A 24771-nucleotide genomic window follows, 5' to 3' on the forward strand; every position below is an offset into this window, starting at 1 on the left:
GAGCCCAAGGGGGCCCGGCTGTCGGCATGCAGCCAATGGGAAGCAGGCAGGAGCACGAGGCGGAGTTGCGAGTCCTGCGGCCAATAGGGTGCAGGGGGCGGAGTCCGGGCCTTGTCAAGCCCAGCCAACCAGCGAGAGGAGCGGGCTTCTGGGGCGGGGTCGCGGGCACTTCTCCAATCGCGGCAGTCCAGGGGCGGGCTGTGCCGAAGGCGACCCAATGAGGGGCACCGCCGCCGCGGGCCTGTCAAGGGACGGGACCGGGGGCGGGCGGCGGCGAGTCGGGATAAACACTCGGCGGCCGCGGCTGGGATCCGGGCTCCGTGCCGTCCCAGCGCTGTCCCTCCTGGCTGGCCAGCGCGGCGGCTCTTCGGCGTTCCTGGCCGGCGGCCCGCGGGCACCGAGAGGCGGCCCGCCGGGTGCAGGATGGCGACAGCCGTCGGGATGAACATCCAGCTGCTGCTGGAGGCGGCCGACTACCTGGAGCGGCGGGAGAGAGGTGCACGGCGGGCTGCGGGCCGGGCGGGCGGCCGCTGGGGTGGTTGGGGCGCGGGCCGGCCGCGAGCGCCAACCCCCGGGCCCGCGCCCCAAAAGCCGAGCGCGGGGGGCGGCGAGCAGCTGGAACCTTCCACACCTGCTCCGAACCGAGGGCGTCCACACCAGGAAAGAGCAGGCATTGTTCTCAGAATTCCGCCTGCCTGCGCCCGGCCGGTGCCCCGAACTCCGACAGACGGACGGACGCGGAGACAGGGTGTCAGATGCTCAGGGCCCATTCATTAACGGGACCCCTCGGTTTTCTAGAAGCCGAACATGGGTATGCCTCCATGTTGCCGTACAGTAGCAAGGACAGAGATGCCTTCAAACGGAGGAACAAGCCCAAGAAGAACAGCACCAGTAGCAGGTAACTGTTCAGTGGTCCCCTTCTCTGTAGCTAACACGATGGCTGATTGTGAGTTGGCTGCTGGGATTCTATCGAAGGTTCGGGAATCAGACATGGTGCTAAACAACCCTTCTTTTTAAGTCGAGGAAACTGAGGAGAAAGTAGGAATGTCTTACATTTAATTATGACCTTTTTAAAAAAAAAAATCTGCTTTTCACCCTCTGAACAAAGCAAAACTCCTTGGGACTAGCAGCAGGGTCAGCACTTTCGCCTTCTTTACAGGCAACAGAGTTCCCACGTTTTCTTTTGGTCGAAACGCAGCATGTTATCAGTTGATTTTGCTGGTCATGGTGAAGATTTCATAAACGAGGTATCTGGCCTGACACAGGTGGTAGAAATTTATATTTAACATGTAAATTCAATGCAGTAGTTTGTCTGATAACCCAGTTGTGACCTCTTTCTGTTGGCTGAGCAGAGTGATTGAGGTTAGAGCCCACTTCTGTGAGAAGGTGCACGTACCATTTGGGTGTCAGCAAGTTCCAGCCTTTTCCTGTTAGCCTCACAAATTAACTTCCAGTCCTCAAAAGCTGTGACTGAGAGTTCACGGCCCCTGGTCCACAATATCGTTCTTCTCTGTGACTGTCCCAATATCCCCCTCCTTGCCCTTAAAATACTAGTTGGAGCTGGGCCTGATGGGGCATATCTCAGATCTCAGCACTCAGGAGGCAGAGGCAGGTGAATGTCTGTGAGTTGGAGGCCAGCCTGGTCTACATTGGGAATTCCAGACTAGCTACATGTGAGACCACAAGGTTACATAGTGAGACTCTGTCTCAAAAAAACCAAAAACAAAAAACAAAAAAACAAAACAAAAAAAAACCAAGAAACCCTAACTAGTTGGTAGGAGTCCGTGGTGTTACTAGGGCCGTTCAATTTAGGCCATGCCTAAAATCATTGACATTTTCATCAGCAGTTTAGAATCCTAATCCTCCCCCTCATGAATAACTTCCCACGAGCACATGGAGTACCATATAAGGTAGCTTCTGTGGTCAATACAGACCACTAAACCCCAGGAAGTGCCCACTCACACCTCGAATTCACCCACCTTGCCCTTGGCTCACCCCGTCCATAGTCCCTAGTGTTGGAATCACAGACTGAGCCTCACACTGCACCACGCTCCTGACTAAGGCACAGGAAGGGTGGACCTGCCTTGGTAATTACCTGGTGGGTTTTCCTCGTCCTCTCATCCAGCACAGCCTGGCGGCGGTAGTCAGTAGCACTGCACGTGGGCACCGCAGCCTTCGAGGAGGCCTGTGCTGATCTGAGTCCAGCAGTGGCATCCGAAAGGGCTCCATGGCATTCTGTAATAGTTTCACATAGAACTCGAAGGCTTGGGCGTTGTTTGTTGTCGTTTCTGTACTAGTGTGTTTCACTTTTGCCTTTGTTATTACCACCCGAGTTGGGAGGAATTGTCCACCTTGCTAGTCTTAGACTTTGATGCCTTAACACTATTTTCCCCCTTTATAGAAAGGTTGCTGGGGGTGTTGAGGAGTGAGGACTAGAGAGGCATTGTGTAGTGACTTGGTCCCAGAAGGATGATTCAAAAAGCATAAAAAGAGCTTAAAATGCTAAGCGAAGCACCAGAGACCTCTTGTTGTGAGCCTACAGCCCTGCTGGAAGGTGGCTGCCGTTCCTGGGCTCTGCAAAAGCTGAAAACACTTCTGTTAAGAGGCTTGCTTTCTGTTCTTAGAGTCAGGGCTGTCCCCGCTGTCCGTGTACCTCACTGCCAGTGAATGTGTGTGATGCAGCCGATGTGGGAAGGGTTGAAATCTGAGCAGGTGGGTTTTGTGGACATGGTCTCTTCCGTGGGTGTTGGCACGTCCCTCACCTGAGGAGCAAGAGCGCCATCAGAGAGGAGCTGGACACCAGTCAGAGTCAGCCTTCTGCCCGGGACCCTGTCACCTAAATCCAAACTGAGAAGGCCAGGGAGGTACTGCTGGTTCACAGAACCCTTTGACAGTGAATGTTCATGTTCAGGTTGAAATGTTATGTTCTTTGCTTGTGGAGTCTAAGGAAATACTTTGAACAATAAAAAATGAGGTTCAGTCATTATTTCAAACTTCTTGGGAACTGAAAATGCAGTTTGTTTTAAAACTGCTTTTGTCAAAATAATAATAATAGTAGTAACAATAGTAACAAGCATAGTGAATGCCAGTTGCTTTGGAATCATCCAGAGAAATACTGGATTAGAAAAACAGGATTTTTCTTTCCTACTGGTTTTTAAAATCATTTAGTTATTTAGAATTGAAACTGCGAGCTTTGTTTTTCTTGTTCTTGTTTGCTGTTGTTTCTAAAGAAAAACACCTTGTGGCATAAGGTGTATCTCAGTGGTAGAGTGCTCGTCTCGTATGTGTGAGGCGCCGAGTTCAGTCTCTAGCACTGGAAGAAAAAAAAGGTAAAGACAGTCCTGTTGCCCAGGCTAGCCCAAACTCCTGGGTCTGATGTTCTTTCTGCCTCGGCTTCTTAAATAGCTGGAACGTCATACACGTGCCTCTGCCTGTGGTAGAGTTTTCAGAAGTGTATGTCGTTAACGTGAGGAAAACAGGCTCTGCCACTGACGTGAAAGAGGAAGTCTGGGCTTTGGTCACTGAACTATTTTATAAGGAGCGGCCATGAGGCCGACCTAACACGAGGAGCCTTTCTGACACACTGCCCTGGGCTGAGTTATCTTTTTATTAGGGTGTGCTGTATAGGGAAGGATTGACCTTATGGCCGTTCCAGAGTCCTCCCGTCCTCGATGCCTGCATGGAAAATGGCTTGACACAGAACGTTTCCCTGCATCGTCCCATACCGTAATTAAAATCGGGGTGCTCACCAGTCGGTGGGGGTGGCTGCTGCTGATTAATGACTAACTCAGGTTCAGCAAGCCGAGCACACTTCACTTCCACCTTTTAGATGGCTGCCCCTTTAAAAGGCACCATGTGTGCAACACTCTGTAGTAATCAAGGAAAACCTGTCCTTTCTAAAAAACTTGAGTCAAAAATTGCAGAGTTAGACTTCCTGCAGAATTTGTAGATAAAGTGTGTCCTGGGGATTCAGAATTTTTTTTTTATGTAGATACAAATCATTTGTCTGTTGGTAGCTCTTCAAAGAATCCTAAAGTTCTTGGTGAAAAGTACCTCAGGTGCTCTTTCTCTTCCCAGTCTTCAGGGACAGGGTGGGGGCGCTCCTTCTCTGTAGTTAAACAGGGAAGTCTCGACCAGCACTAGGCATCCACTCGTATCCATAAAAAAAAAAAAAAAAAAAAACTGCCAGACTTTGAACTTAGAATTCCCAGTTAAAGGTAAAACCTCACGTGTTTGAAGCCACGTGTTTGCGGTTCAGGTCAGATTCTTGTTAACAGAGGGTCCCTGCCAACCCCTGAAAGACATAAGACCAGACTGATGGAGAAGCCAGGGAACTAACTGAAAACTAACTGGTTTGGGGATCCTAGAAACAAAACTTTAAATGCCATCATTATTTTCTCATTTGTTTCTTGTCATGAGCAGAAATTAATCTTCTGGGGCCTTATAGAAGACAAGTTTGCTTTAATCGCCTTTTTATTCATGTGTGTGTGTATGTGTAGGTAGGTGCACATGTACCTCGGTCGGCCTGTGGAGGTCAGAGGATAACTTTCAGGTGGAGGGACTCAGGTCACCAGGTGGTGCCGCAAGCACCTTTATCTGCTGAGCCTTCTTACCAATGCCTAGAAGAGAAATTTTAATGCTGGGCTAGAAATTTCCTGCTTGAAGTCAGCCCTCTGCCCCCGCACAGACACACACATGGCCCTGTGAGTGAACTGGGCTGCGGTGCTAATGGTATTATATATGATACTATACATGGCTGGCATTTGCCATCCTGCCATGACGCTTTACCTCCCGGGCTCACAGAATTCACAACCAGAGTCAGTTCGATTCCAGAGAATTCCACATGATAGGTTCAGATTCAGTCTTCTTCCTCACATTTCTGTCTGGTCAGAGAGAAGCTGCGTGAGCATGTAGATGAGTCGTGTTGACTCTCATGACGGTGAAACCCTGTCTGTGAAGTCCAAGGCAAGGCCTAGTCCTCAAGGACAGCTATAAACACTAATCGTGGGGTTCTCACCCAGCATGCCTTTTATCCAACCCTTGCCAGTCACTTTTATAGTTGCTTCCTCATTGATCCACGCTTGTTTAGTAGATTATCGGCAATTATCTTTATTCCCATTTAAGAGAGGGGTTAACCAAGGACGGGATAGCAAAATTTTTTCATCTACAGCACTACAGAGAGCAAAGCTGGTCTTTTTTTCATCCCAACTCCTGCTTTTACCAGACATTGTCTTCGTGTTGAATTTGCAAAGCCCTGCTTTTGACCTCACTGTTATGGGGCAGCAGCGGCTTCTGGAGATTCTGCACAAGACATTTAATTTAGGAGCTGAATTGGGGAGGAATTATTTTACCAGTTAAAATTGGATTTTGTAACCAAACAGCATCATGTTTTAGTATATGCGACCCTTAGGAGGTAAGGCGGGAGATGACGCCACCCCCGTGACTTTACAGATAGCATAAAGAAGGCTTTGTAATGTTACGCAACTACAGGGCACACCACACTGTACAACTGTGTTTTGTAAGTGACCCTCTTCCTCCTTAGGAAGGGCTGCGTGCCTCCTAATAAGTCACTGGAATTCCTTGTGCTGTATTTCTTTAGATTTATATTTTTGTGTTTATGAGTGTTTTGTGTGCATGTATGTCATGTGCATCATGTTTGTAGCTGGTACCCACAGAGGTCAGAAGAGGGAATCAGATCCCCTGGAGAACTGGAGTTACAGACAGTTGAGCTGCCATGTAGGTGGTAGGAATTGAACCCAGGTCCTCTGCAAGATCTCCAAGTGCTCTTAATAACTGAGCCATCTTTCCAGCCACTTGAACTGCTTTAAAGATTTTTAATTATCTGACGCCCCAGTTGACTCCTTTAGAAGAAGCTGGGGAATCACCCACATCTACCTTTTCTCTACCAACTTTGTAGAAAAAAGTTAAAATGGAGGCTAGGGAGATAGCTGTAGAGGTAATGTGCTTGCTCTACAACCATAGGACGCCTGACATTCATGTACAAGTTGGGCTTGGGAGCAGGCATCTCCGTGGGTATGGAGACAGAGCCCTGGGCTCTCCAAACACCCGTCTAGCCAGAGAGCTCCCCGGTCATTGAGAGGCCTTGTCTCAGAAAGTAAGATGGAGAACAGTACTGAAAAGATACTAACACTGACCTGTAGCGCTCTCTCTCTCTCTCTCTCTCTCTCTCTCTCTCTCTCTCTCTCTCTCTCTCTCTCTCACACACACACACACACACACAAATTCAGGTATGTTGGTGTTTAAGGTACTTTGTTTGTGTTTTGTTTTGTTTTGTTTAATACGGGGTCTCATCATCTAAGTCTGGCTGTCCTGGAACTTACTCTGTAGACCACAGAACCCACAGAGATCCACCTACCCCTGCCTCCCAAGTGTTGGGATTAAAGGCGAGGGCCACCATGCCCAGACTGAAGTTAGTCTTTAATACAAGAATGATTGCAAGGGGGAAAAAGACAAGAATAATTGTTTTTTTGAAAGACAAAAGTAATCTTATTTTCTCATTCCTCTTCCAGATCAACTCACAATGAGATGGAGAAGAACCGGTGAGTGGGATCTGGGGTTTGACGCAGTCATTACTCCCCCACTCTTAATCCTCCCATCCCGCTCCACTCAGACCCAGGGAATGCCTTCAGATGACTCCCACAGATAGTGAGAGGTGCCTGCGCAGAGGTGTGCTCTTAACCACATGGGCGTGAAATGCGCAGTGCGTGTGCACACGCATGCACGCCTACAGTTAACTTGTGAATAAGAAGTCTCGATTTAGGCAACTGTGCATATGGAAAATAAGGAAGGTAATGCCTGGAGGTCTGGGTGCTGTTTGTTTCTGGAGGGGACCTGCCACCCTCTGCGCCTCGCCTTGCCCCAAACCCTCCCTGACTCCTGGTTGCCCTTCCTTCAGTGGGGTTGCCTAGAAGTTCTCAGCTCTGTTGCATTTCAGACTCACTGGAAAAGCTTCTAATTAATTTTTTTTTTTTTTTTTTTTTTGAGACAAGGTTTCTCCGTAGCTTTTGGTTCCTGTCCTGGAACTAGCTCTTGTAGACCAGGCTGGCCTCGAACTCACAGAGATCCGCCTGCCTCTGCCTCCCGAGTGCTGGGATTAAAGGCGTGCACCACTACCGCTCGGCCTAATTAATTTTTAAAATGTGTGTTAAGTGTGTTATACATGCACACACGTGACTTCTGGGCAGAAAGCAGCTGTTTATCTCTCCTGACTCTGTAGAATAGAATGTTAGTGGGAAAAGCTTTGCACACAAAAGTAAAGCGAACTGCGGTCCTTCTGTGTGTCCACCCAGCCTCCAGTTTCCCACACTCGCCAAATGTCACATCACCAGGACATTTGTTGTTTTGTTTTGTTTTTCGAGACAAGGTTTCTCTGTGTAGCCCTGGCTATCCTGGAACTTGCTCTGTAGACCAGGCTGGCCTCCGACCTCATAAAAATACACCTGCCTCTGCCTCCTGGGTGCTGGGATTAAAGGCGTGCACCACTGTACCACTGTCTAGCAGTAAAAACTTCTTTAAAAAAAAAAAAAGTAAGCATGACCATGGGCCTCTACCATACTGAGAAACAATTAATAATAATTCTTTGAGGAGTTTTAAAACAAACAAATAATGCCAGCCTTCATGTAGTGATTCAGACTTAATTGCTTTGGGCTGAGGATCTGCACTAGAATTCTTCAGAAGCTCCCCAGGTGACTTTCTCATGGAACAGCCTCATTCTGTGGCCTGAGCATCCCTTCCCCTGACATGCAGGCTGCCCACCCAGGCAGAAAGGTTTCTTCTCCCTGCCCGTGTGCACAGGCAGGTCTGCTGTGATAATGGCCCTGTTTCTGTCAAACCCCCATAAGCGACCCTGACTCTGAATGTCAGGTCAGAATTGTGTTTAAGTTTCACCCAGGAAAAGACAGGCCAGACCCTTAGCAGGCAGGGATTGGGAAGGAAACCAAATGGTCAGTCCTGGTCCCCACAGGTTTGAGGTGAGTGTGATGGTGCGCACCTGTGCCCTGCTTATTGCTCTAAGCCAGAGCCGCCTTTATGCTTTCAGGGTTCAGGCGTCAGGGGCTAGAAACTCGGAACTGTCTTCGGGAAGAAGATGGCAGCTGCGGCCTCCCTTTCCCATCCTTAGAGACTCTCTTATGTCCTCCTCAGGCCACCCTTCTTGCAGACCCTCGCATGGTCATCTGTTTGCATTATCCGGTTTCAGCCCTTTGGGCCCGGGCTCCGTAGTGGAGGGCTGTCTGGCGTGCACAGCCGTGGGTCCCATCCCAGCACTGCAAAGGGAAAACAGACTGCATCCCAAGCCTTCCAGGATTGCATGCCTTTTTCCTCTGTGAGAGCATTTCACAACGTCAGTGAGCGTGTGTGTGTGTGTTGGGGGTGTCTGTGTGTCTGTCTATGATTTGAAGTCAGCACTGGCTGCACAGACCTCAGGTTGCTCCCGTGTGTCCTTCAACTTGTGCTTGTCTCAGGAGTCATTGCTACTCCCCTGCTTCCTGTCCCTTTTGGAATTTGGTCCTAACAAGTCTTTGCCTGGTTTAGAGTGTGTGGTCTGAACGGGAAGGAAGTGAGGCCTCCATCGCTTAATTTAGTCACACCTTGGTTACTGCAACCCAGGGGAAGAGGTTAACGTTTTTCTGACCCTTCTCCCTCTCCCTCTGCGTGCACTGCCACACCCAGTTTGTGCTGTGCTGGGCTCGAACCCAGCAGTCACTTACTGAGTTACATTCTCCGGTCCACGTAGTCGTGTGTGTGTGTGTGTGTGTGTGTGTGTGTGTGTGTGTGTGTGTGTGGTTGTGAGCACTGACTGTTCTTGGAGAGTACTGGGATTCTATTCCTAGCACATACAAGCTGCTCACAATTGTTTGTAACTGCAGTTCCAGGGAATCTGACATCTGTGGGTACCAAGCACACATGTAGTACACGAACACACACACATTATTATTATTACTATTATTATTATTTTGTTTTTTCGAGACAGGGTTTCCTGTAGCTTTGGAGCCTGTCCTGGAACTAGCTCTTGTAAACCAGGCTGGCCTTGAACTCACAGAGATCCACCTGCCTCTGCCTCCTGAGTGCTGGGATTAAAGGCGTGTGCCACCAACACCTGGCTCACACATTATTTTTTAATCCTAAAAATATATAGCTCATAAAAAGACTGTGCGGACTCTCAAAATAAAAACAACCCAGAAAATAAATCTAAGATGGGATTTTCCCCCCTTTGGTGTGGTAGAGTTGGGTACACTTGGGTTTCTGTGGCATTCAGAGCAAGCCTTACCCCAGGTAGGGGCTCAACAGTTAAATACCTGGCATTCGTAAGAAGCAAGAAAGATGTGGAGACGGTGGCAGTGTTTGCTCCATAGGTGGAGCGTGTGCATGGAAGGTGCGTCTGTCGTATAACTGTCCGGTGTACCGTTCATCCTCAGGAAATCAGTCTGCCCTGACGGCTCTTGCCGTCTGTGTAACCAACTCCAGCTTCCATCCATGGGTTTTTGTTGCTTTGTTTTATAAACTTATTGATTTTAGTTTATGTGTATGGATATTTTACCTGCTTCTGTGTATGGGTATCACATGTGTTAGATCCTCCTGGAACTGGAGTTATGGACAGTTATGCTGGGTTGTTGTGTGGGTGCTGGGAACGGAACTGGGGTCCTCTTAGAAGAGCAACTGATACTCTTAGCCGCAGAGCTTTTATCCAGCCTCTATAGCCATGGTTTCTTATGAAAATTTTTCTTTGCTTTTTTGAAACAACTTCACTACTGTAGTACAGGCAGCCTCAGTTTTGCTGGTAGCCCAGGATGACCTTGAACTTGGAGGTCTTCCTACCTCAGCCTGCCTGTATTGGGATTGTGATAACCTGCCACAAAGCCCAATTCCAAGTTTTTAAATCAGTCCTCTTGTTCCTCCTCTCCCAAATTCTTAGGATTTCAAAGGTTGAAACTGTAGAAATCCAGTAAAATTAGCCTTTAAGGGTAGATGTGAGCCAGGTGCCGGCAGCACAGCCTTTAGTCCCTGCACTCAGGAGGCAGAGACAGGTGGATCTCTGAGTTTGAGGTCAGTTCCAGAACAGCTAGGGCTACACAGAGAAACCCTATCTCAAAAAAACAAAATGACAAAACAAGCAAGCAAGAGTATATGCTAAGCTACTAGATCTTTCCATCCAGGACTCGGTGTTTCTTAGTTTGCTCAGATCTCTTCTCTGTCTCTAAGCAAAGCTTTGTAACATTTCCCCATAAACATTACACATTTTTTTTTTTTTGCAAAAAGTGTGTAGGATTTGCATAGTTTTGGGTGCTGTAGGTTCTTGTGATTAACAGGTTGGTTATCTTCAGAACACAGGAATCCTTCCTGTCTCTCACTGCATGCTGGGTGTGGGTTCTGCTCTGTCTCTTGTTTAGGAACTGCTCTGGTGTAAGTGTCTCAGGAAACCCTGTAGTGATGGGGCTGCCAACACACCAGCCATGGTGATGGGATCGGGAGCCAGTGGCACAGCAAGGGCCTGCCCAGAAGAAAACTCTGGCTTCTCCTTCAGTAGCAGACCATGTTCTCTGGGATGGTTCAGGTGTGGGCTTTGCCAGGGTCAGGGTCTTCTGACCTTGTGACTAAAGATTTGTGTGTGTGCTCTGTGCAGATTCGCAGCCTTGGTCTGGGCTATGATTTTCATTTGATTTTAGTGGTGCCTAGCCTGGCATGAGAGAGCATGCCAGTAGTTTTTCTGGAGTATGTTCTGGTAATCATAGGTCCATAGAACTGTTTCCTTAGGTTTCTGACTTTCCAGATGGCCGTATTCTTTATATCAGAAGGGTCAGGCATGGTGTGTGCAGGACCTGGGCGTGGTGTGTACTGGGTCAGGGTGTGGTGTGCACTGGGCCTGGGTGTGGTGGGCACAGGTCCTGGGTGTGGTGGGCACTGGCCAAAGTGTGCTGTGCATAGGGCCAGGGTGTGCTGTGTCTCAAGCCACTCTTGGCTTCTGCACACCCTTGACCACATTCGGATTTCATTGTAAGATATCATAATCAATTCTTGGCTGTCGGCACATGGAGTGAAGGCAGAGGCTGTCGATCCTCTGCAGGGATCGGTGTACAGATGCAGGCTGTGCTGACGGTGTATCACTAGAACTTTCTTTCTGGTGCTTACCTCTGGTATCATCAACCTTTGGAGGCTGGGAGAAGAGAGAGACTTGTGTGGTCTGCTTCTCTAACTTCCAGCCCCCTCCCCGACCTGGGCTCTGAGGGCGCTCTGACTTCACTGCCAGAATTAACAGTCCCAGGGTGTGATAGAGGTAGCAGGTCCTCATTAGAATCTATTTTATATGAAAATCAAACCCTGGGGCAGGAAGTACTACGGAGGCACAACCGCGTAGGCCCCAGGTTAGACAGTCCGTGTCTTCCGCATGGAGATGCTGCCCAGTTGTTGCTGCACATCACTGGGTGTGTTTCTCCTTGTGTCTCTATGGAGACTTGTCAGCATGGAGATGAGGATTCTTCCAGGGCATCAATCAGATTAGTGATCTCCACTACGCAGTTGATGAGACATCACTGCAGAAGAAAAAGAGGAAAATAGACCTTCACTTTCCCTTAAAGTGTGATTTATAATCTTCACCTGTTTAGCTTAGCAAGACTTTGTTCTCAATACAAGGCCAGCTGAGACCCCTGCTCACTTTCATGAAGGCTTTGATTCCTTAGTAAGACTTAGTTCTTGTGACTCGGCACAGTGCAGCTTGTGTACATCCAGTGCTCCTGAAGGGGTCTGTGCATACGCCCTGGTGGGAGACCAAGCCCAAAGGCCCACCTCTGCTTTCTGGATGGCAGCCACGGGCACCTTCTAGTGAAAACAGCAGCCCTGAGTACTGTCAAGTGCATCGTGCTCCTGGGGACTCCTGTCAGCGTGGGCAGGCACAGTGTGATCTCTGGGGTCCAGTGCTTGATAAGGAACAGAGAAGTTGGCATCTTTTTGCCCTTGGTAGTGAGGTGGCCACCTAGGAAGCTCAGTGTGAGTGAGTGAGTGAGTGGGACAGCGAGTAGATGTGACCCAGTTAGAGAGGGGAGCAGGTTATCATAGACCGCACACAGGGTCTCTGGGGGGCTGTAGGTGAGGACGAGGGCCAAAGGAGCCCTTCAGATGCTTCAGATGAGAGCTGAGTTTAAATGGCTCTGAGGCAGGGGCTTGCTTTCTCCAGCACTGCAGCAGTACCCGGGAGGGAAGGAGCACACGCTGTAGTCCCCTGAGAAACTCTTCAGGGAATTAAGGGTGGAAGAACCAAGCATTTGCCACATGGCAGCCACCTTGAACCTGGTTGGGTGTCCGCCCCTTGACCAGCAACTGCTCAGCATGCTGTCGGGTCCATATTTAAAATCGGGCCCTGCAACAGAGATGCGCTCAACACAGACACTTCTCTGTTAGAAGCTGGGGCAGGCCCTGGAGGCTGGAGCTCCCGCCTGCACAGTCAGTCTCCACCCCGAGGCACTGGCATGGGAGACACCACCAGTCCCGGGGGCATTTCTCTTTCGCTTAGCTATTTGGTTTTCCATCTTTCATGACTAAGGAAAGTTGAGCACACCTATCAACACTGTATGGCGTGTGAGTGTGTTTTACATTTAGACCTGGAGTCTGCTGGGGCTATTTTGGTGGTAACCTGCTCACTCCCAGGCCAGATCCTACACACTCATCCCAGGCTCTGCAGCACTGTGTCCTTCATCTGTTAATTCAGCTCTTTTTGCTTGTGAGTTTGTTCTGCTTGTTTGATGTGGGTCCGCAATGCTTCTGCCTTTAGTCCTCACTGCCTTCCAGCGATTTAACGCCCGTGCCGCCTTCCTCCTCGGCTTTTTCCAAAGTGCTGGCAATCTCACACACCTAGTTTTCTAGGCAAAGTTCAGGCTGAGTTTCCAACATGAAAAGAAAACTGTCGGGATTTTGTTTTGTAAACTTGAATTAAATGTGAGGAGCGCTGGCATTTTCTCTTTGAGGGGTCATCGCCAGGAATGTGTGGATTTTTCCATTCCCTCAGATTTTCCGGTCCTTCAGCAACATTTGATAGTTTTCTTCCCATTAATTCTTCACAGACTGTTTTAACTTCTCTCCTGACTGTGGTACTTTCCTCTTGCTGAGGGGGAGTTTTAAGCTCTCCAGGTGTACATGGCTCTCCAGCAAGGTCTTTGAGTCCTCGCCTTTTGCATTTGGAAGATCTTTGCAGTAAGGTTTGGAGGGAGGCTGGGTACTTCAGAACGCCAGAGCCTGCAGCCTGGAAAGTGAGCACATGCCTCCCTCCTGAGCTGGATCCTGCTGCCCCATGACACACAGGACCGCAGAGGGACCTCCTGCTACACTTACTAGCTTATGAAAACTTTGTTGATCCTTCTGCATAAGCAATGCCTGTATTTCCACAGAAGGGTCAGCTAGCTTACTAGCTGTTTCAAGGACAGATGTCCATATTCTTTGAGTGTTTTATCAGTCAGCCCTGAGATTGCAGCTCCCGGCTTGTCCACATTTGCTCAGGGCAGTTACCCTTGTGTTCAAGAGCTAGGCTTGGAAGAGCAATGCCAACCGAGGCAGGGTACACATTTCAGACCCTATGCCCTCTAGAGAGCCACAGAGGCTCTCTAGGGTAGCCTCTGTCACCCATTCTGCAGATGAGGAAATAGAGACCTCGGAATTGGGAAGTTCAAAGTCACATGGGGAGTAAGTGGCAAAGCAACCTCTGCTCCGCGCCACTAACTAATGTTGGCTTGTGTCGCAATTGACTAATGCAGAATGGTAAAAGTAATAAAAATAGGGCATGGGGTACTTGCCAACCGAGAGGACTGTGGTTGACCCGTGGTTCGTGTGGACTGCTGGTTACGGGCCACGCCTGACTGTTAGAACCGCGATTGCAGTGCAGCTGAAAGCATGGTGTCACCTGCTGCTGTAGATCCAAACCCTTGTCTGCACGTGCCAGTTACAGCCCTCCTCCTGGAGAACCAGCACAAGGCTGCCCAAGCTCGTTACCTAGGTGCAAGACAGCCTAGCTCTTCTAGCAACTGGCTGAAGGGACAGGAGGAGCCATGGGAAGGCACCACCTTCCCCTGCCAGGACAGGAGCTAAAGGCCACTCTTGGTAACAGAAGGCCATCTAATGGGACAGTAAGATGACCCGGGGCACAGTGACAGGTCTGTGCACTGCCAGTCCATGTCTGTGTGTGACACATCACAGGAGGACAGTATCCTGCAGTCTTTGCGATAGGTGGTAAGCATCTCTACATAGTCTGCAAGCTTTGCATTGAGAGGGAAGTAGTGCAGTAGTGCCGTGGTGTTTTCTCATCGTTAATCCTTTTCTAGATTTTTTAGGTTTTTCGAGACAGGGTTTCTCTGTAGCTTTGGAGCCTGTTCCGGAACTAGTGCTTGTAGACCAGGCTGACCTCAAGCTCACAGAGATCCGCCTGCCTCTGCCTCCCGAGTGCTGGGATTAAAGGCATGCACCACCATCATCCAGCTAGATTTTTAAAAAATTATGTTTCAAGATGGGCAGTAATCCCAGCACTCAGGAGGCAGAGGTAGGCGAATTTCTGAGTTTGAGGTCAGCGTGGTCTATAACATGAGTTCCTGGATAGCTAGAGCTACACAGAGAAACCCTGTCTCGAAAGAAAAAGAAAGAGAGAGAGAGAGAGTGGGAGGGAGGGAGGGAGGGAGGGAGGGAGGGAGGGAGGGAGGGAGGGAAGGAAGGAAGGAAGGAAGGAAGGAAGGAAGGAAGGAAGGAAGGAAGGAAGGAAGGAAGGAAGGAAGGAAAAGAAAACAATTGTGTGTGTGCCGTGAGCGCGGATGCCTGTGGAGCCTGGAGGCGTCAGATCTCCACGGGTTGTGCATTGCCTGGCGTGGGTGCTGAGAAGAAATCCAGGTTCTCCGGAAGAGCAGCAGTGCTCTTAACCACTGACTGTCTCCAGCCCTCATGGCGCATCTTTAGTTAATCTTCTAGTGTGCAAGTAAATGTTTCGTTGTGGCATTTTCATACATGTGCACTGCATCTTGCTTCTGATGGCATGATCTGTGTTGGGATATTATCCCCCAGCAGTATTGTGCACACAGCTTCTGCTCCTCCACCCCCAGCAAGTAGCTAATGCTATTGTCTTTGCTGCGGGTTCTTCCACAGGGCAGAGCTTCACCGTTAGCACCCAGGCCTTTACATTGGGCAGTTTGCGTGTGCTCCTTGAGCTCAGAACTCAGAGGCCCTCAGCGTGCCGTGACCCAGATGGCAGGGGGCTCCGAATGAGGTCCAAGCCACATTGCCCAGTGGTGATGCCCCCACCAGGTGGAAGCTCGCTGTCTGTCTGGCTGTGTGTGGGAATGGGCATTGCCTGGGTCAAGCTCTGTGCAGATGTGACGAGCTGGACTCTGTCTCTGAGAAGTTTAAAGTCCACTGGGACGGCTGACACAGGCATCAGTCCTATCAAGTGGGCATCAGTGAGTAAGCCTCAGCTGGGCCTCCCAATGATGAGTGAAGGGCTGAGAGACAGACACCAAACCACACGGAGAACCCCAGAAGAAGGATTCCCTGCGGCCTAGGATAGCTCGGAAAGATTTTTAAGGGGGTGTCAGACCTACATAGACACCTGGAAGTTGGCTATTTCTCATATTCATAGAATCTGTTACATTCTAGAGTGAAGTCCAAACCAAGGTTTCAGTGAACTGTAAACATCTGAAGTTGTGGGGCCCTGTGCTTCTGGTCATTCTGTGTCACGGGATCTCACGTCAGCTCTTGTCCAGCACGCTGAGATGGAAGAGTGCTTCTCTCAGTCAGACATGGTCAGCATGGCCTGTGATGTACTTGTCCCACATGTGGGAAAAATATATCTAACTGTTGGAATAACAGTAGATTTGTACAGTCAAAAAAACCCAAACGTACCAAAAATTATTCAGTAAAAACATCCTTCCCTTCTTCCTTCTGTGCCTACTTGCTTGCCTTTTCTCTGCCCAGCCAGGGCTGCTGGGTTCTGGTGAGCTGCTGCAGACTCGTGCACACAGAAGCACACAAATGTCGATTCTTGTTTTCCCACCATGTGAAGACCATGACCGTTGAGCACAGTCTCAATCTTCTTCATAGCTGCGTAGTCTTCCCCTAAATAGATATGCCATAACTTACTTAACCAGTTCCCAACAGTGGTAGTGTTCCCCTAGATAGATATACTGTAACTGACTTAACCAGTTCCCAACAGTGGTTGTCTGGGTTGCTTCCATCTTGCTATTATTAAAAAAAATTGTCTCAGTAAATAACTACAAGCATAAAACGTGTGTGCACAGCAATGATTAGATTCAGTAACTTGGGAAGAGAAACCAGATTGAGGACTTTCCCCTGGGCATGTCATCTTCTGATTCAGGAGAAGCTGATGTGAGCAGATTTTATGGCCCACACCCCAGAATTTCATTTGGAATCAGTCTAGAAGGCCTGAGTTCTGCTACTCACTGGGCTTCAGTGCAGGCTCCTGACCTCACAGAGTATTGCTGGCACCGGCCTCTGCTGGCTCTGGCAGTCACACGCTTCCGAACCTGTGCAGGAGTCTCAAGTGCTGCTTCTGTGTTCGCAGGCGCGCTCATCTCCGCCTGTGTCTCGAGAAGTTGAAGGGGCTGGTGCCGCTGGGCCCCGAGTCAAGCCGACACACCACACTGAGTTTGCTGACAAAAGCCAAATTGCACATAAAGGTAGGTGCCCGGCCTCCAGCTGATTTCTGGGCTCCTCCTACCTCGCCTCCCTCCCCAACATCCAAAACCCAGTTAAAGGGCCCAATCAGAAATTCAGGCCCTGGTGCCTTGAGCCACTGATATCCCCACCATCACCAAGCCTGACATGTGCCCTTAGCACCCACCACTGTCTCTCATGCACTGTGCCCCACATACATCTGCTGCAGCCTGGAAAGCAAACCTGCTGTAGTGCAGCTACACATGTTATTCTCGGTGCCTCAGGACTCTGGAGGAGCTGTCACTCGGTCTCTCCTGTTCTGGAACCGGAGCCAGCATGCCTGGCATTCCCTCTGCAGTAGCTTGTCCCCTCTTCCCCATGGCTAGCCTCTCCTCATGCTGCCAATCTCCGCACGGCTCCCAGGGCTCGAAGCCTTTGCTGAGCCTTTCCTGTCATGGGGCCCCTGTGCACATTTGCCAGTGTCCTGTGTGGTGGCTGGCTGTCCCCAGAACTCTGCTGGAGCTCCACGAGGGAGCCAGGCCTTTGTGTGTCGTGCATCCTGAGCACCTCACAATGTCTGTCTGTGCAGGCTCTCTGCGCACTACTGAGCCACAGCCAGCAGCGCCATTCAGCCATGGCTTGGTTAGACAAATACTGGCGTATTAACGGTTAGCAGCCTGCATACAGGACAGCTCTGGGAGAGAGCCTCAGTTGGAAGCAAAACAGCTACAGTTAAACACTCTCATTAATTATCTGCAGAATATGAGGAACTGGGGGCAGATTTGTAAGAATAAGTCACTGTGGAAGCTTCCAGACACTTCTGTTGGACAGTTCAGAGTCGGGACTTTAAAAAGGCTCTGATTTCCCGCTAGCAACAGAATTTAATTGGGGTTTGGCATGACGTAAGAACTTGCTTTGTAACTGGGACTGTGCTGGGATAAACGTCTTTTTAAATAGAAGTGTTTTTTGTAGCTCACCTGTCACATGACTTTCCAGTGCTGAGGTGTTCAGAGGGCTGCTGCAGATATGGGGACCAGGTCAGGGGTCTAGTATTCTGGGTTACCAAGGTTAAGGGGTGTAAGCCATCTCTGTAACAGGCCAGCCCCACAGTGCATGATGAAGTTAGACAAAGCCCATAGTAACTGGGCAGTCAACTCCCAGGCCAGAAGAGAAGCTTGACAGACAACACACATTTCCCTGCTGGCAGGCTGGGTAGGGGTTCTTTGCTGGTATACAACACACCCCATAGACTCCAGCAACCACCCTTTGCCTTGCAGAAACTTGAAGATTGTGACAGAAAAGCTGTCCACCAAATAGACCAGCTTCAGCGGGAGCAGCGGCACCTGAAGCGGCGGCTGGAGAAACTGGGTGCCGAGAGGACCCGGATGGACAGCGTGGGCTCTGTGGTGTCTTCAGAACGCTCTGACTCAGACAGGGGTGAGCCACACCTGCCAAGGGGGGCTTCAGGCAACAGAGCCAGCTCTCAGAGCAGATAAGACAGGGCTAATAGGGGCTGTCAAGGTGACTCAGTAGGTAAAGGTACCTGCCATTAAGCCTGAGTTTGAACCCTTTTGGACTAATGGTGGAAGGAGAGAACCAATTCCCAAAAGTTATCTCTCACCTCTGCTTGTGCACTCATGCACACACGAAATAAAAGTGCAATAAAACTATAAAAAAGATAGGGCCCAGGCCTTCGGGGCTGAGCAGCAGGACTGGGGTAGCCACCTCTGCAAAGAGTTAGATTGTAGGGAGCTGGAGAGATGGCTCAGCAGTTAAGAGCACTGACTGCTCTTCCAGAGGATCAAGGTTCAGCTCCTAGCATCCACATGGCAGCTCACAACTGTCTGCAACTCCAGTTCCAGGGGATTCAACACTCTCACACAGACAGACATGCAGACAAGACAACAATACACATAAAATAAAAATATATCTTAAAAAATAGAATAAATTAAAAAAAAAAGAGATAGTAGCAGCCAAGAAGAGGCATAGGAAACTCTGAGATGTCCTGAGGGCTCTGTAGCAGGCCCTCACCCTTGTGTCTCCTCCCCTGTAGAAGAGCTGGATGTGGACGTGGATGTGGACGTGGACGTGGAGAGCACAGACTACCTCACCGGGGACCTGGGCTGGAGCAGCAGCGTGAGTGACTCGGATGAGCGAAGCAGCATGCAGAGCCTGGGCAGTGACGAGGGCTACTCCAGTGCCAGCGTCAAGAGAGCCAAGCTCCAGGCTGGGCACAAGGCAGCTCTCGGGCTCTAGGGGAGGGCCCAAGGGTCCTCTCATCTGATCACGTAGTGTACCAGACCTGCCCAGACGCCCTTGCACGCCAACCTCACGTACCACCTTGACCAAAATCAGCTCTGTCCATTTTGCAGAAAGCTCGTAGGGTTGTGGTTCTGAGTGCGGTCAGTAGCTTCTCTGTCCATGCACGTCAACGCTGAGAGACCGTACATTCCAGTCAATTTGAAGCACCCAAGAGTCCTTAGCCCTAAGCCAGTTTCACCTCCCAGCAGCCCCCTGTGCACTGTCCTCCTGCAGCTGGCCAGGCCTGTCTTAGTTTTCTGGCTTATGATGGTACTCGCCCAGGAGAGAAGTTCACGCTTTGTCTGGCACATAGGAAACCGAAGCAAACTTCTCAAAGGGAACTCAATCTCAGAAACCCCAAAGGAAGCTTTGAAAGCAAAACTGCAGAGCACTGAGAAGCCAGGAATACCTCCAGCAAGCCCTGTTGCAGCCCGGCCGCGGTGCCACCGTGTCCCCACTGAAGAGCGGGCACTCGGCAGCTCAGGAGAACAGTGTGCCCCCTGAGTGTTGTTCTGGGGACCTGGCTGTGTGCCGTGTCTCAAGGCACCCCCGCGCCCCGAGTTTGTTGATGCTACTTGTCTCTGGAACATTGTCCTACCTCAGAGATAGATGAGATCTCCATTGCCCACGTGACGAAAGTGATGATGCTTCTTTGCCCCACGGCCCCACCCCCACCTGTTTTCCTGTCGGACTCCCAGCAATAACTGAGTTTTGGCGCTGGCTGAGCTAGTAGCCACTGTCCCTGAGAGAAAGAGGCCACATTTCTTCTATGTGGCAAGTAAACAGGAGGGTCCCCATGTTACCAAAACCTCCTGCTGAGATATTTTTGGACACATCTGGAAGTTTCCTTCTGGAGACTTCTGGGTCGATGGCTGGAAAGGATGTTTCTTCCCTTGTGGCATTTTTATTTAAGCTAAACCAGAGCACACGTGTATTGTACATAAGACACACAAACCTATAAATACTATTTATTCATTTTATAGAGACTAATGGAATGGAATGGAATATAAATTCTTATGACTGCTTTTATAGATGTTCTAGAAACTTTGTATGTAGCTGTCTACAAAATTAGTTCATTCTCCTGACTATTTTTGCATTTGTATTTTGAGGTCTGGGTGTTTTCAGCCTCTGGTGAATCTTTTTTTCATTGAGTCTGAACCATTTGTAAAATCTGTGGCCTGCTCAGAGCCGAGCCCGTGTCATGGAGTGATGGAACATTCCTGAGATCCACAGGTGCCACCTAAAAACTCCATGGCTAACTCGGCAGCAGGCGGCTACCCAGTCCCACACCTGTCCTCAGATCCAAACAGACCCTGACCACACAAGGTCACTCTGGGGTCCTTGGAAGTCATGGCTTTCTTAATGATCCCCAAGTCCTGTTTTTGCTCTCCCCTACTCCCTCCCCTTGCTGAAGTGTTTCCCAAATACCAGCTGAAAATTAGCACAGAAAACACAGCCTGGATCCATTGGCATTTGTAAAGCTCCTTCCAGAGTCTGAGTAGGTGGAGGTGTTTGGCTGGCCAGGTCTGTCCTTTGTCTAGAAGATACAGCTGTGCCTTGAAGTGCCCCCCTCAGTCCCCACCCGCTAGACCCTAAGGGCCTCGCATCTGCTCACTGCATCCAAACTGGCAGAAAGCCAAGACCGTGGGAGAAGTTTGCGGGGTGCCCAGGGTACAAAACTTGTGCACGTTTATTTCACTTAGGTGTCTGAGAGATGCCGTTAGTTTCTGTGTTTTAATTGTTTCACCTTTGAGTTAAACTGCTTTTCTTTTTTCTTTCTTTCTTTCTTTCTTTTTTTTTTTTTTTTGGTCTTTTGGTTGAAATATGACATGTACTGTCCTAACATAAAGCAGTAATTATTTGACCTCTGCCCTGTTTGTCTGGTCCTTGCATATACGTATGGTAGATCTCTGTATTTTAAAGTACTTGTGACAGACTAACTGCCAAGGTCAGGCCTGGCTTTGGAGCTTTGAGGTGGACTGAGGCAGGGTGGCAGGCAGCTTTTTCTCTGACCAAAACTGAATGAAGTTTGGGGGCCGGCAGGCTTAGCCCGGGGCAGCTAATCCCCACCCCAATCTCTCCTTCACTATCACCAGCACGGCTGCCAAGAGCTAGTCTGGAGAACGGCTTTTTCTGTAAGCAAAAGGAAAAACCTTTCTGTTAAGATTGGTGGTCCGGGGGGGCAAAGGTGTGAGCCCCAGCTGTTAAGACTTTGACATCATACATGAACAGAAATGTGTCATGAAGGCGTGTGCTTATTTTTATGTGAAAGTTCCTTTTGAAACTAAAATCTAAGCTGCACTCTCCGACACGGTCACAATGCAAGTGGGAAAAGTTTGGACTCACCGTCGACTTTACTTCCATGACACAAGGAAACATTTGCATCATCCTGGAAAACACCAGACTGGCTCTGGGTGCATGCCGAGCACCCAGCACGTTTTGATTTGGGTTTTCTTTCGCCGACCAGGTATCTTGAATTCGGTAGCAGCTGGCAGCTGCCTCTGTCCTTGGAGACCTGCCGCTGCCTTAGCAAGGCTATGGGGTCTCAGCAGGACCTGGTTGCTCCTCCTTGACCCAAGGCTGGAATAACTCCAGCAGCTACGGGTGAGTTGGGCAGGCCCAACCCTGCAGTGGCTGCTGCCATAGTTTTATTATTTGGTTTTAAAGTAGTGGTTTTTCATCTCCCCGCTGCTGTGTTCAGCAGAAGCCAAGGTTCCCCTGGGTTTCCTGTGGCCTTTCTCCCCATCTTTGATGTGGCCAAGGGCATTTGGGGTCTGAGAACACAGAAGATGGCATATGATACTCAAAACCTTCTAGCAATATCTTGGGGACTTGACGATGAGTTTTGTGGACTTTCCCCTCTTGCCTTCTTCCCTGTCCCTTCAAGAGAGAACTTATTTTTTGAAGAGCGTATATAGACACATTAAGGTTTTATACCATGCTTTATTGGCAGGAATACCACTTTTATTGTGCTTTGTAACCTATCCCAAATCATGTTTTCTGTTTCTTTACTGAGGTATCTACATCATTTTGTCTTCCTTCTCTACCCTCCCTGTGTGTTTTCTATTATTTCCGTGTCTCTTTGGTATTTCAGTGGCTGCCACTCCTAGCTTAGTGCTTTCTGGGAGAAGACCATCCCGCACCTTTGACTGTGTGCTGGCTTCTCTCGTTCGGTGTGCCCAGAGCGGTCTGCAGCTGTTTTGTTTTCAGAGATCCTGGGTTGAGGTGGTGTGAAATGTGATTCATCAATACTTCTAATAATTTTCTTTTACTGTGGTCTTCTGAAAGAAGAACCGATTGATGGGCACCATTACATTCGGATCGTGGATGGCCAAGGAAACTGAGTGTGTATGCCATCTCAAAATCACACAGTGAGAATTAGGAAGGCGCTCTGTCCTATACTGTGTCTGGATTCTTACTTTGAGTTCTTGCTCTGTCTGGGAGGGGCAGTGGGTCAAGCGGGCATCCTTCATTTAGCTTTGATCTAAGAACCAAGCTTGCCTCTACCGCTGTCCCTCGAATTGGTGCTCCTGGTATGTGGCTGCGTGGCTAGTCTGGGGGACCATCTTTCTGAAGGTGAACAGCCTCCACGGGAGAGTGCAGGTGAAGAGTGGGAAATGTGTTTCCAGATCTTTCCTTCTGTAAATATGGTGCCAGTGTAAGCCTGTGTTGAGGCTGTGGAGAACGGTGCTCTTGGGGGGGTGGGGGGCTGCAGTTAGCACTTGTGTCTTTAGAACCCATCATGATTTAGAGACTCCTTGCTGTGTGTAAACTTAATGTGTCCGTCCATTAACAAATAAATTATTTCATTATTAAAGAAACATCGGTCTTCCCGTGTCCCACCTCTTAGGCTCCATGAGGAGAGGTGAATTGAATGAATTTCCTGTTTCTTTTCATTGTACAGCAAGTCCACTCTGGGCTTCTTTAATGATAACCTTTGAAAGTATGGCCATTCAGTTGGGTGCATGGCCTCTTTCCGTTTTTTCTGCATCTCTCTCCCTCCCCCTACTCCTTCCTTACCTCCCCTCCCCTCCACTCTCCTCTCTTCTCCCCTCCTCTCCCTTCTCCTCTCCTCTCCCTCCTCTCCCTCCGTCTGTTGTTTTGAGATGGAGTCTGATATATATCCTAAGCTGCCCTTAGATTTGCTAAGCAGTTAAGAGCAGAGCTGGGGAGATGAGTCAGTGGTCAGGAGCACTGGCTGCTCTTCCAGAGGACCCAGGTTTAATTCCCAGCATACACATGGCGGCTCAACAACCATCTCTAACTCCAGCTCCAGAGCATCCAGTATCTTTTTCTGGCCACAGTGGACACAGGCATGTGTGTGATATGCAGACATATATGCAGACAAAACACCCATACATATTCAAATGATTAATTTGAAAAAGAAGAATGTCCTTGGATTTCTGATCCCCCTGCCTCAACCTCCTAGGCGCTGGAGTGACAGGCAGATATCCCCACACCCAGTTCAGTGAGTCGATTAGATTCCATCGCACTGCCTGAGTACCCAGGCCCCCTCCCCCCTGGCATTCCTTGCCATACTCTTTGTTAGCATCTGGTGAGCCAGGAACTCTGCTGGGGCCACAACAGCCAAGACTAGGAAAGCAGCCGGGTCATGAGAGCCAGCTTGGAGAGAGTGGGTGCCTGCTGAGGCAAGAGACTGACTGGGAAAAAACCTGGGCTGGATGCAGTGGAGGACCACGGGAAGAACTTCCGCAGGAGAATAACAGCATCCGGTTTACAACCTCATCTTTTTTAAAAAGAGAGAAGCACATTTCTTGCCAGATGTGGTGGCACACACCTTTGATCCCAGCGCTTGGGAAGCAGGAGGATCTCTGGGAGTTCTAGGCCAGCCTGGTCTACACAGTTCCAGGACAGCAGAACTATATAGAGATACCCTGTTTCAAATAAACAGAAAAATTCCTTTATGGGTTGTGTGTGTGTGTGTGTGTATTTGTGTGCACATGGAGGTCAGAGGACCTTAGGAGTTGCCCTTCCATCATGGGGGCCTTGGGATTCAAACTCAGGTCATCAGATTTGGCAGCAAGTAACTTGATTTGCTAAACTGTCTCTGCGACCCTGCAGTGTTTTGTAAGGGTGACACATTTTGGTAATTTACATTTGTCACATAAACATCACAGACCTCTAGGCCAGATTCCATCACACGCTGAAGGCACACTAGTGAGCAAGTCACCTGAGGCTCTCGGGCCATGCTCTTCCGGAGCCTGACCCAGAGCTGCCCCTGCAGTGCCCTTGCTCACCAGGCTGCCCTGTTCATGGTTAGGAGTAATGAAAATGAGGTCTTTTCTCCCTGTCTCCCCTTCCTTCCCTTCTCCTGTAACCCTAGGGATGCAACTCAATCCACATGGACTGGGCAGGCATTCCGTCTGCAAGGTGTATCTCCAGCTCTCTCTCTCTCTTTTTTTAATAGGCTTCACTCTGTGTGAGGTTGTGGCTCAGGTTGGCCAAAGCCCCCGAGCCACTGAGATTGAGATTGACAGGTGTTCAACACCATACCAAGTTTGACCTTTAACTTCTTATTCTTAAAAACCACCCAAAAATCTAGAACGCTCTTCAGAGTTCCCTAAAAGCCTGTAGATCATGAAAGAAGGGAGTTTCCTGGTATTTCTCCTTTGGAAAAATTGGCCTAGGACGTGAGTTCTCTCACAAGTAGGAAAACTTGACCTGTCTCTCTAGGAGAGATCAAAACCAGCACCCACTCTGTGACAAGCAGCGCCCATAAAAGTGGAGTTCCTCGGGGTCAGGCTTACTGAAAATCCAGGAAAAGAAGTCCAGAGTTGGAGATAACTGTGGAGC

General features: G+C 49.4%; 1 protein-coding gene across 2 annotated transcripts; it reads left to right on the forward strand.

Moving 5' to 3' along the window:
• The first annotated feature begins 271 nt into the window (after positions 1–271).
• Mxd1 (MAX dimerization protein 1) lies at positions 272–20826 on the forward strand. 2 transcript variants are annotated; one of them, XM_057779998.1, is made up of 6 exons: positions 272–496; positions 799–898; positions 6531–6560; positions 16565–16679; positions 17934–18093; positions 18713–20826. In XM_057779998.1, exons 1-6 carry the CDS (start codon positions 424–426, stop codon positions 18910–18912), a joined length of 678 nt encoding a protein of 225 aa, XP_057635981.1. In that variant the 5' UTR covers positions 272–423; the 3' UTR covers positions 18913–20826. The 2 variants fall into 2 exon arrangements, with proteins under 2 accessions (XP_057635981.1, XP_057635973.1); XM_057779990.1 differs by having other exon boundaries at positions 277–496; positions 18710–20826.
• The last annotated feature ends 3945 nt before the right edge of the window (positions 20827–24771 follow it).

This window comes from Chionomys nivalis, chromosome 1, assembly GCF_950005125.1.
Source record: "Chionomys nivalis chromosome 1, mChiNiv1.1, whole genome shotgun sequence".
Classification (NCBI taxonomy): Eukaryota; Metazoa; Chordata; class Mammalia; order Rodentia; family Cricetidae; genus Chionomys; species Chionomys nivalis.